General features: G+C 42.0%; 1 protein-coding gene across 1 annotated transcript in view; it reads right to left on the reverse strand.

The window, feature by feature from the left end:
• Positions 1 to 539: 539 nt before the first annotated feature.
• dock10 (dedicator of cytokinesis 10) overlaps positions 540 to 12,758 on the reverse strand; it is an 88,276-nt gene continuing 76,057 nt past the window's right edge. The window contains exons 45-56 of the mRNA XM_036536986.1: positions 12,370 to 12,585; positions 11,449 to 11,506; positions 10,769 to 10,867; positions 9,550 to 9,656; positions 9,033 to 9,155; positions 8,778 to 8,891; positions 5,234 to 5,380; positions 4,623 to 4,833; positions 4,125 to 4,315; positions 3,332 to 3,432; positions 2,397 to 2,535; positions 540 to 1,209 (exon numbers count right to left, since the gene is read on the reverse strand). Of these exons, the coding sequence (XP_036392879.1) occupies positions 1,162 to 1,209; positions 2,397 to 2,535; positions 3,332 to 3,432; positions 4,125 to 4,315; positions 4,623 to 4,833; positions 5,234 to 5,380; positions 8,778 to 8,891; positions 9,033 to 9,155; positions 9,550 to 9,656; positions 10,769 to 10,867; positions 11,449 to 11,506; positions 12,370 to 12,585 (1,554 nt within the window). The 3' untranslated portion in view covers positions 540 to 1,161. The remainder of the gene's footprint in view (positions 1,210 to 2,396; positions 2,536 to 3,331; positions 3,433 to 4,124; positions 4,316 to 4,622; positions 4,834 to 5,233; positions 5,381 to 8,777; positions 8,892 to 9,032; positions 9,156 to 9,549; positions 9,657 to 10,768; positions 10,868 to 11,448; positions 11,507 to 12,369; positions 12,586 to 12,758) is intronic.

Here is a 12,758-nt window from a genome sequence, read left to right on the forward strand (position 1 = left end):
CATAAAATGCATTCCAATAACAAAAATGGCACTCTCTTGTGTCTACTGCCAGTAAAGTTGGGTGAGATGTGTTTCTCTTCCAAAAGTTCACCTGTAAGCCAATGAGATGGACAGGAAACCATCATCATTTGTTAAGACATTCAGGTTAATGAAACATCTGCACAGAACAGGATAAATTACTTTGCCTGGACATTGTAGCTTTGCAACACCAACACAATGAGTTTCTGGAAAAGAAATCCCAAGAAGGTCTTGCTTACAGACAATAACAAAATTTATTTAAATGTTATACATAAAACTTTAGTTCTTCATTCTCTTTTTTTAATTTATCCAAACAGAAGTTCATATATTGTTTTTTTTATAAAAAAGGAAACAAAAAACTTTTTTAAATATTAATTTTTCTTATTTACAATTTAAAACAGTACATGAAATAATAATAGTAATAAGAATAATAACAACATTAACAATAATAAAAAATGTTATAAAACATTAACTTTCCATTTGAAAATCTGTGAACTGGGAATTTCAGAATGTTAGGAGCCAATGTACTATAGCAATGCATTGCTGATTACATTCATACAGGCACCAGGGGTGCATTCAACCCAGCTGTGATGCTTTGACACAATGGTGCTTCAATATTATAGCTGAAATTCTATCACAAGAAGACTGTTCTTTCACAAGCAGCCATCGCAAATTGTTCACCATTGTAAGCAAATGTTTGCAGCGAGCAGAAAGTTAAAAAAAGGACTTATAAGGTTGTAAGCCAACATCTGCCAAGTTGAGCGCACCTCTGCTCATTAAAGTTGCTCAAAGTGACACTACCTTTGAGCAGGTGTGCGCATGTATGTGTGTCTGTATGTGTGCCTGTTTGCATGTGTGTGTGGTGATGCAGGAAGGGGTTGGCAGGGAGTGCAGACACAGTCTAAGCTTTAAAATAAAGAAACACAGCAGCCTGGCACATAGGGAGGCATCCAAAGGACTGTAATCTTCCACCGTGACAGTTTTTTTTTTTTAAGTCTGGCTTTTCCCATCTCTTCCCTTATTTCCAGTTCATAAAAGTCACAGTTTCTCCACCCTTCTTCGTGTCACTCACTCAGTGACACCGATGAGGCTGTGGTGCTCCGCTTCCTGGTCTTCGGGTTCTCGGCCCGCATCACTGTGCGCTCAGAAGGCGTGTGGCCGGTCCGTTCCTGGTTGCTTTGTGTGCTGAATCTTCTCATTCAAAAAGGAAAAGAGACATTTCAATAATGATCCACAGGGTTAAAAAAATCCTTGGGTGATGGCTAAAATGCTTTGAAATATTGTATTTCAAAGCATTTTAGCATTTTAGTGTTTTCAAATACAGAGTTGCAATGTTGGATAACTTTCATGGACATAGCAGAATGGATTTTGTCTGCCTGGCTTCTTTCCAATATGATTTTTCTCCATTACCTTTACAAATTTGCCAGAAGATCCAGGGCTTCAGCAGAAATGTTTCACTGTACATATTCAGCTTTAGCCTACAAAAATCAGTCTAATACTGACATCTCAAGCCTAAAACAGACAACCAAAGGAAGCTTCTGACTGACAAAACACCAAAATGGCATCATCCAATAAGAGTATCATGGGAAACTGGGGTTTATTCTGCTTTAAAGGGTATGGGCACCTGCTAACAAGAAGTCAGTAAAATGTAAAGTGGTTGTTATGTATTACTGAAAGGCTGGAGATAAGAAAGGTGGCAGAAAGAGTCACGTACCAGTTTTGGTAACTGTAGCGAGGGAGATGTTAGAGAGAGAGGAGCAGAAGCTGGAGGAAAGTATGCCATAATGCAGCTGAGAGGAAAAGAAAGGAAAGTGAAAAAGAGGGTAAGAGATGGCATGTTTTCTGTCCTTTCATAACTCAGGTTAGTCATGTAAAAGGCCCTGTCATTTAACTAAAGAGTTCTAGAGAGAGAATGAGAGGGAACGAGAATGAATAAAGATAAATGAGGAACAGGAGGAAATGGAACACAAGGTGAGAGGATGAGGGCTGGAGGTGAAAACCAGAGCTTATGGTGATACTGGAACTGCAAATCAAAGAAAGGAATTCAACAGATATAGTCAAGTGAGGGAGAAATGGAGGCAATGGAGACAGCCAGGAAAGCCAACGGCCATTCATTGTGAAGGTGTATAACTAGTAAATTAGAGGGGCAAAAAGACCAATACTGCAAATTCACCACCTTCATTTCCCCTGGTTAGATTTAGAGGATTCAAAGACAGTCAGACTAGCAGATGGACAGAACTGCTCATTTATGACAATTTGACTGATGGATCAATATCAGGAGACAAAAACACAGGCACAGACAAACCCTTTGCAGCTGAAGACTGCTCCCTCAGTACAAGAGAAATAAACATAGATAGAGTACAGACAAATGAACAGACCGGCTCATTCATGACAGCAGACAGCTCGGTCAGCATGTCCTTATAGTGGACTCTCATCTCCTCTTGGTACTCTAGCTGGTCCTCCTTGATCAACCTTTCGTTCACATCCAGCGCTTGGCCACACGCTTCTGCAAATCGCCTGCAGAGGGAGACAGAGAACAATATGACGAAAGATACCTCTTTCTGTTCCCGCGGGTCAGTTCCTGGCCTGCCTAGTATTTGTTCTTCTCTTCGTAGCTGATTTCCCTGTGTTTTCCCAGGAATCATAGTTTTAATTAAATAGATAGATTAGAGCCTGGAAGCTGGGGACACAGGAGTGTTTCAAATAATTCGAAACTGAAATTAATTTTCACTTGATGAGCAGAATCTTAGGTGTCTGCTTATAATAGCAAACACTTTTGAACAACTGCATTAGTACCTATTAACTACATTTGTCATGGCTTTAACGTAGTTAGTCAAACAGATATTAAGCAGGCAGAAAATGGATCATAAGCATCCAATCACAGCGTTAAAGTATTGAAAACATAATTAAAATGGGCTTAGGCTATTTTCAAAAATGTTGTTTTGAATTAATGTCAGATTCTAACGTTGATATCTATATAATATAATATATTCCCTTGTTGAGAATAGTGGTATATTGTCCACACAGCTATAATGGAAATCTCATTATCCTTTAACTACTTTCTTATCATCTCTTTCTTAACTATTTCAAGTAAGTCACACTGAATTATTGATTAGTAGTAACATACACATGAAATGACATTAGCTCTTGGCTTCAGATGTAATACTGTGAGCCATTTTGTGATTTATTTCCCTCAACCAATTTCTCAAAATTGAAAGACAAAAAATTGTAGTTTAGACTGATAGGCTGACAGACAGACAAACAGATGCTGTCCTTAAATCCATGAATGACTGCTTCAGCAGAGGAAGTGTACCTGAAAATCTCCTTGAGCAGTTTGACCTGGTTGTCAGGGTATTTCTTGGCGTTCTTCTCCTCCAGGAAGGCGCGAGCGTAGGCCATGGGTCCTGCGTTCACCTGGTGGAGGTCAAAGGGCAAAGAAGCACTCAGGAGAGGGAAGGAGAATTACAGGCCTTCAACAACACCTGCCACACCAAAGAGATGATGTAAGCTGAGACAGCAGAAATCCCTCTGCAGTGAGTTTTAATGACCCAACAGCTTTGTGTGTCTGTCTGTGATCTCAGACAGGCAGAGACTATGACTGCCCCTCTTCCAAGATGAAATACAGACTGCCTCTCAAAGCATGGAGTGCAGACATGATAATCTCCCTCTCTGCTTTTCACAAGGCAACTATGAAAAATCATAAAATAGAATATCAATGATAATAATAACATGTCAAGAACTGGTATGACAAAAGTTAAGATGCTTGGGTTGTTACTCCGACTCTTCACCCAAAGTCTGTTAATGCTGTTTGAGACTAATCCTCTATGGCTTTTTAATGGAACCATCAGTAATTTAACACAACACAATCCATATCTGTGGAAGAAAAATGATTTTGTGGTATTTTGCATTCTTTTAAGAGTGGAAGAATATAAAGATGAATGATTTTTTCAGTCTGCAAGACACTCAGTAAAATTATGCACACAGTGGAAACTATGGGATTGTTTTGACATATCTAAAAGATAAAATATTTTCATTAGTAATGTGTACGTGTGTATGTGTGTGTGTGTGTGTGTGTGTGTATCTATATGTGCAGGTGTCCTCTTTACCTTAACGCTGACACTGCCCTGCAGTTTCAGCTGCAGGCGGATCATGTCCACCTCATCCATGTTGCAGAGCTGGTTGAGCTCGGACACCTTGCGGGACATCTCATCAATGGCCACCTCAATGGGATTCAGCTCCGTGCTTTGCTGTTCCACTACTTGGATGCGTTTCTTCAGGTAAGGAAAGCTGGAGCTAGCTGCAAGGGGAGGCAGAGAGAGACAGGGATCACAGCTGTGGTATATTTCATACAGTCAAATAGTGCTGACTGTCAGTATACTACTCATGGCTGGGGTTACCACAGTGCTTTGTATTGTAGTTGCTGACAGGGCACATAAGGTGGTCAGTATGTTAGCTGGTGTGGAACTTGCTACATGGGATGGTACGGTGGTCAGTACTGCATATAGGGACTCAATGATTGAGCTGGTATGGTGGTTGGTGTATCGGGCAGAGTGGTCCTCACTGATTAAGATGGCGGTCAGTATATTGATTGGCTGGGGACTCACTGGTCAGTATTGTCCGTCTCTTGCACTGCTCCTCCACGTCTCCATGCTTCTTGCCCGACAGTGTGAAGGGCGTCTCGAACACAAAGCGCTTTATGTTGTGGTGCCGCTCGAAGTCCGTCTTCTTCTCCTGCAACTCCTTCTCATCGAAATACGGGGTCACGTAGGTCACCTGGATATAGGCGTACTTTGGGTCCAGGTCCTTGGGATTGACCTGAAAGAAGAGCAAAGTCGTGGCACATCACCTCCTGCTTTAGGGTGTCACTGCATTTTCTCCCGAAAAGGAAGTGAAGCGTAGCGCTAATTGTGTACTTTTGAATCTCAATGCCTCTATTGTCAGTCGAGTGAAAGAAATAATATGGATGCTAATGCAAGTGATCAAGGTCAGGCAATGCAAGTGTCCGTCATTAACACTGTGTTCTAGAGCCAGCTGGGTTCCTGTGAACCAAAACAATCCCACTTCTGAAGAGCAGTCTGTGACAGAGAAAACAGAGAGGCAGACAAATCCATAATTCTGAACCACATGAATTATGAGCAGCCAAGACCAACAGCAGAAACACAGAGGAGGCCTCAGGCAGATCGGTCTCACTTCGTGTTGCTGTGGGTAAACACACCTTATTGGAGTCCTGGATCATCTTGACATTGTCGGCCCCGAACTTGTCAGAGTAGAGCTTCAGCAGGCGCTGGGAGATCTCTGACAGCCCCGTCAGCTTCGGCTCCTTGTAAATGAACTCCTTACTCTCCTCCTCCTCAAAGAATCCCTGTCAGAGAAACCCCTTGTTACTTCATGTCTTGTCTTAGTTCTCCTCAGTCATTGTTTTTTGCCTCTTCTTTAGTGTGTGCGCGTGTGTGTGTGTGTGTGTGTGTGTGTGTATGCGCGCGCGCGCATGATGCTGTAGGGTTCCGCTCATTATATGAGGATTTTCTGTGAGGATATCTCAGACTGTGTGGTGAAACACACTGGATGCTGCTGTGCTCTACTTCATCACCGCATGGGGCAGGCAGTTTAGCCAGAAGGACATCCATCTGAAGGCTGAACTACACTGTAAGAGATTATCTGCAGAGCCCAACCCTTCTCCTCCATACATCAGCGAGACACAGATCAGACATATTCCCTTCAAGCCCTGTGCAATGGACAAGAGCATCACATCCATCTTTCCTTTGATCCACACTGTTGGAAATACCACTAAATTTTAATTAAATAAATTAAATTCTATGCAGAGAGTCAACGTATTGTTTTTAAGCAAGAGCTCTGTCATTTTCTTACAACTGTTTTTGTGCTACTGGATTCCTTTTGAAGTAACTTCTACAACGACACTTAATGCAGTGCAAGACCTCAGACTCCAAACATATTGAAAATAATTTTTTTGAAAACTGCAATATTGTTAGCACCAAATTGATAAGGTTCTGAATTAGAAATTCTGTTCCAACATCACTGCAGAATATACACTTAAGTCTACACTGCCTTCTAGTGGCAGCTGAAGGAATATCGTTGGACTATCCATCTCAGCTGGAGGCTTGATACACCACAAGAGGGAACACAAAAGGCAAAAGATTACTTTTGTGTTATAGTTCTGTCCTCAGCCAGACTATAGACGTGTAAATATGAGGGCTTGGACTCAGATGAAACTAGAGGAAACATTCATTCTGAAGTGAAGCTAAAACTAGCATAGCACAATGTCACGTTACTAAAAGGAACTAAGCACAGAATACTACTATACTATGTATGCCTGCTGCACACCCCAGAATTACCATAGCTGGTCATCTCAGCAAAAATATAACAATGTCGATGAATGCACAGATAACTGACACCTTCATACTCCTGGTAATAACTATTCATCGACAATTCACTAAAATTCATTACAAATACTAATAGATATCTATTTATCAGAAAAATAAAACAAGAAACTGTTATGGTGTGTCCCCCAAGATAAAGAGCACAATGCTGATAGCTTCACTTCAACAGAGGAGGATATATTCACTATTTTATGCACTATTTAATAGTTTTGAGATGAAGAGGACTACGCTGTACATCTCCCTCTACCACAGTAGCTGAGAGACAAGACACTGGATGCAGGTTAATGGTACTATAGTCCCTAAAGGGTCCACATTAAGATATTACGGAATAAAAGGATCTCACACTGAATTCAGATACACGTCTGTAACAACTTCAAATGTGTTGACTGTGCTAAAATATGCATCCGTATTTAGAGCAGTAAATGTCTACCAGGACAGGGATGGTGCAAATGAGTCACTGAACCTCTGAATCATTTCTTTAAAGCATGAGTGGATCGTCATGGTGTAATTCTTCAATGCAGTTTCAAATTAAAGTATTTTCAAAGATACCAGATGCCTCTAGAAGGTTCCTAGCCATGTTGGTTTAGGTAAAATCAAAAGCAAATAACTAAGGAAAGGGTAGAAACATGAGCTTGTCGGTGATGGGAAATACTCTGATAGCTTTTGTGTAGGCCACTTCAGCGCTGAAACCAGGGAAGCTGGGAAACTATGATGTGAATTGGGTGCCATTTTAAAGGTCATTTCCTGTTCTAATGTTGTTCTCTGACCTCTTAGATGTAGAACCAAGTGAGGGTGGCATGAGAGTGGACTAACGCATGTATTTGTAAAAGCGGGGCAGTGTGTAGGCACATGTTGATGGGAAAAATGGTGAATCTTTGAATGTGAAATGGCCTGCAGAATTGTCTGATTTTACCACCTATTTTCCTCCATTAATCAGAGTGAAACCAATGTATTTCTTTAAAAGCATTGGCAAAAAAAGCAGTTAGAGACTGGCCAGCATGTTAGGAACACTGCCATTACTACAAGTTAAGAATATACTTTTACCATTAAGTTTCTGATGGAGCACAGGTCATTCTGAAAGCGTCATTGTTTAAATGTTTGCAATGACTAAAACTGAACCTGAAGGGATGGTTATCTGATCATTTATTCATCAGCTGAAATGTGTTAAAGGAATTCAGGAAATTACTGCTGACTAAAGAAAAACTGATAAACCAGTGAACTAACTGCCTGTTATTTTGTTATAGCACCAGTTTTGACACACTATGCACACAAATCCATTAGATAAAGGGATCTTCCAGGGAAAAATGGAGCAGGGATATCTTAAGGTATACATATTATACACTATTGTAGCATATATATATGTATACACACACATATAGGAAGTGAACAATGACGCTGATTCATGTCATTTCTTACTGACATAAGTTAGAGGAGCTATATCAGGAGTGAGAAGAGAGGGGAAGCATTAAAGAAAAAAAGCTTGAGAAACTGAAAAAAAAAACTTACCACGGCCTTGATACAGACAAAAAAAAGGAAGAAGAGAGCAGACGACTGAATTAAAGACACTGATACAGAGGAGAGTCTGAAAGACAAGTACTGATCAATACACTCAGGGTAATCTCACTTAATGCCTCTCATTCACAGTAATCTCACAGGGGTCTCAAGTTTTTCCATTTACTGTGTTTTCATCACTGAGCGCTGATAAAGTGAACAATTCTATACACAGTTAGGTTGATTGAATACAATCTTCCCATTGTTTTTGATTTAATCATTTAAATATTTAAATTTTATACATTGTGACTGAATTGAATTTGATTCTAAAAGACCTATGCCAGCATGGTTATTGACAGGAAATGGTGACTTTTAACAATTAAATCAGGAAACATCATTTTTGAGTTAAATTTCAGACCTCAACAAAATGTGCATTTCACTAAGCTTCTATCCAATCAATGAAATCTGAAAAATAATTATAAAATTGCTGGAATGTTTAAACCCTGGTTTAGGATTTTCCACCTTTCATCAGATAAGATGCACCTAACCGCATATGACCCATTACTGAATGAGGGAGTTATTTATTCACCTAAAGTGCAGAAAGAGGATTCATTTCGCCAGGAGACAGTGTACAGGAGATTAAATTAGATTCACTTTCACTTCTATGTACTGATGTGATATTCTGTTCAAATGAAAAGCATCAGATATACTGGCTTACCCTATCAACTGATAAAACAAAATAGCTCTGTAAATCTTTGTAGTGTTTTTGCATTAAAATGGCTGTATATGCACTTATAAAGCTGTGTGGATACTTGTGGACACATGACATTCATTTGTCAGCGTACTGAGGCCCTTAGCCCTCATGCTCACCTGTCCATAGAAAGCCACACGATAGTAGCGTCCGAACAGCCGCTTCTCTGAGTTCACCACCTCCGTGACCTTCAGGTAGGAGCGGTGGATGTCGTAGTACAGCTCAGACAGGCGCTGTGGACACACACACACACACACACACAATCACACATTCACCATGAGACCTCTCATAATGCACCTCCCTAAGGGCTATTGCTACCAGGAAAAAACTCCTATAGTATGTGTGTAAAAGTGAGCGAGCGTTGAGCCAGTCACCTTGAAGTCCCTTCGCTTCTCGAAGACCGCGATGACGGGCTTGTTGACATCAGCGACCAGCTCGTATCGCTCTGACTTCCATAGGTAATCCACACACAGTTCCAGCTGCTCCACCAGGGTGTCCTTGAGTAAGGGCAGACGGGATGGGATGGTGGGTGAGACAGATGGAGGCAAGGAAAGGAGAAGGTATGCAGAGAGGAAGGTCAGAGAGGGGGGTTAGGGTGGAGACCACAGGTGGCAGCAAAAGGAAAGAGGAAAATGGATGGAGAAGCAAACAGATTCAATGTATTCAGAATCTTTCTCCAGTATATTCAGAGCAAATTTCTAACATGTAGCCGAGTTGCTGTAAGACTTCCTCCTTCAGGACCTCACTCTCTGCAGCTCTGTAATCCCGACTTTGATCATGAATTATAAATCAGTGATCTGTCTTTGATTAACTATTCACACAGAAACTCATTGATCTCCCAGCCTCACCGCCACCCTTTAACCCTCCCTGAGCCCCGCCCCGCCTCAGTACCTCAGTGTAGGGCGTGTCCTGCATCCCTGTGTCCTCCTTCATGGCCCCCTCCTCTTTCACATTGGGTGTGATGCACAGGAAGGCTGCCCAGCCCATGGAGAATGACGCTGAGGTGGCAGACAGAACGTTGTGTCAAGAGCCGATAACTAACGTTTCACGCATTTTAGTGTGGCCTACAAAAGGACCCACTGTATTTCAAATGATCAATTCCATGCTGGTAAAATGCCATCTTGATGGGCTTTATACTCTTTGCTCAGAAATGGTCTGACTGGTCACCTACTCTCTAGTGTCTCTGGTCATTTCTCTGCTGTAGCATAGGGCAGCTGGTGATGGTGAGAATGTGGTGTGTGGAGGTATACACACACTCACGCATACACACATACGCAGATAGACACACAGACACCCACACACCCACCCACCCACCCACACACACACACACACACACACACACACACACATACACACACACACACACACACACACACACACACACACACACACACACACACACACACATACACACACATACACAACCACACAAAAAACATGCACACACACATACAGGCACATTTCCTGTAACACATGCAGTGTTACATGTGAGCATAGATAACCGTGTTCAACACAAGCCATTACAAGGTGAGTACAGCTTTCAACCATAGTGTACATGTACCACATACACACAACAGACAGTGTGACACTATAAATAAGGCATAAATAACCCTTTTTAGATAAAGGGACCTGTAATATGTACCTGTAATCATGTACATATGCAGTCTAACTCAGCTTCAGGGAAAACAACCTGGTATGGCACTCGAGATAGATAGACTCAGACATGTGAAGAAGAAGAAACATCTCTAGTCCTGCCTTTTTAAAATGGAACAAACCAATTTGCTCAGGACCAACCTGGGATTTCTTTCCTTGTTTCCATAAATGTAAAACTCCCAGTTCTTCATAAGTGTTTCTGTATGACCCCATGAACACAGACTCAGAGAATGCTCTTCCTTGTGCAAGCCACTTAGCCTACAAAAAGGCAGCTCAATCTGCAACAGTAGGATGCTGCTTTGACGATATGTGGAAAACATAGAATATTGTCTATCCACCACATAACCTGTTTGCATAATTATAGTGATTAATATAAAAGGTGGGTGTTAATGTACCAAACGCTGTGCCCTGAGTCCCCCTGTTCCTCTGCATGTACGTGTGTGATGGAGGCACTCACTTTCTCCTTCTCGGGATGTTAGTAAGGGGCTACAGTTAATGTCATTTGCCTCCTCTGTGAACACACTTGAGCTCCTGGCCTTGTCTGTTTTCCAGTAACCTGTGTCGAGGTAGGAGTTCAACAATTTACTTCAATGTGCTTCTTTTTAAACAACACACAATGTGCTTTCAAGCATGCTTTATGCACACGACTGCAGAATAAAAAAGGAAGGATCGCTCTTGTACCCGATAAAGCATGCACACATTTGCAAGCACACGTGCCGTGCAGGTTGTCAGACCATATATATGCATACGGTTTTCGCAAACATATGCATACATATATAAATATGCACACATGCAGACATACATGCCTACATGCATACAACAGACAGTGTATGCAATCTTTATTGTGCAGATGAAAAAGTATCTCACAAGATTATCCAGAGGTGTCTGCCTGGAGGGTAACATATGTATGTGTCATCTCTGTCTGTTTATTTTTAATGGGGGCAAGACTCCTTCCCCTGTCTGTGCAGAGCTCTGAATAACCTTGGATGCCTTACTGCCACAGAAGCCAGCAACTGTCAGCCAGCGCACACAGAGGCTCAGAAGCGCATTCATAAAGGCCTGTATTCTCCGCCCCGAGAGGGAAAGCAACACACACACGGTGCAGCGACCTGGGCTCCAGGTCACAATGGGGCTCACCTCTCCTCTTCAGGTACTCTGCTATGAGGGCAGAGATATGGATATAGCACATGGCAGCCTGTGTAATAGAGAGACGAGAGAAAGCTGAAAGACTTTCCGCCAGCGGCATATCCACCAGGCTTCACATTCTACGCAATCCTGTGCAATAATTCCCCTCAGAGACTACGACCCCCACCTACCAAAACACCCTGCCAATCTTCTTCCGAGATTACCCCTCCTACTTATCCCAGGCAACCTCTGTACCCACATACCCACTGCTGCTTGCCCTACCAGCTCCAAATCTGTCTGTTTCCCAGCCCCAAACACTGGTCTGAACTCAAAGACTATGACCCTCTACAACCCTTCCCAATATTCCCCATCGTGCATTCTGGCCAGCACCTTCTTCACACAACTGCCAGCTCATATGCTTACCTTCATTAATCCTCTCAGCCTGACTTCATTTGTTTTGCTCAATTAACGAGCGTACTAACAAATTAATTAATCTTTACAGGCAGTTAGTTACCTGTCTCATAACTGTATGTCTTATGGTAATGTTCTTTATATTCACATTATGCAGAAGAACTAAAATTCTTAAATTAGTAAAACAGTAACTGTAGCAAAATCATTTTATTACAAAGGAAGCTTTTTGATTTAAAATTTCACATTTTCAAATAATCAGTGGATTTCAAGAGTTCATAACTATTACGAAAAGGGGTTTTGTGGTCAACCCTTTGAGATTATTTACTTAAGTCAAACAATGAAAGCAGAGTTATGAAAAATGATCCGGTTAAAAGCAAAATATCTACTTCCTTTACTCTGGGGTCAGGAGCTATACCTGTCTCTAACATACCCCAAATATACCCAATTTTCATCCCTGAAGCCCAACCCACCTACCCCCATCTACTGGGTTGGTTCCCTTTCTCTACCCGTGCCTTTTCCTACCTCAGACAGGTCCCCATTGCGAACATGGATCTTGGCCATGCTCTCCAGCCAGGTACGTCGGAGCTCAGGGGTGCTGGCGTAGGAGTTGGCCAGGCTGTACTGCAGGTCCACCAGCATCTCTGGGTCCTTCTCGTGCTCCTTCATCTGGGACGTGGCCATCAGAACTGTGCGGATCCGTTTGGTCAGGTCCTTCACCTCTGCTGGGAATGATGTGCTCTGGAAAGTCCGAGAGGGCCAAAGGGACAGTGTTTGTGATATGTCCACTGTACCATAATTATTGCGATGATCTTTACTGCATGGTAAACAAGGCCCCCCTATGTCAAACCATCAGAGCTAGATCTGCACTCCAACTTCACTATCTCTTTTGAAAAGGAGAACATACCTTTGCA

This window comes from Megalops cyprinoides, chromosome 9 (genome assembly GCF_013368585.1).
Source record: "Megalops cyprinoides isolate fMegCyp1 chromosome 9, fMegCyp1.pri, whole genome shotgun sequence".
NCBI classification, from domain to species: Eukaryota; Metazoa; Chordata; class Actinopteri; order Elopiformes; family Megalopidae; genus Megalops; species Megalops cyprinoides.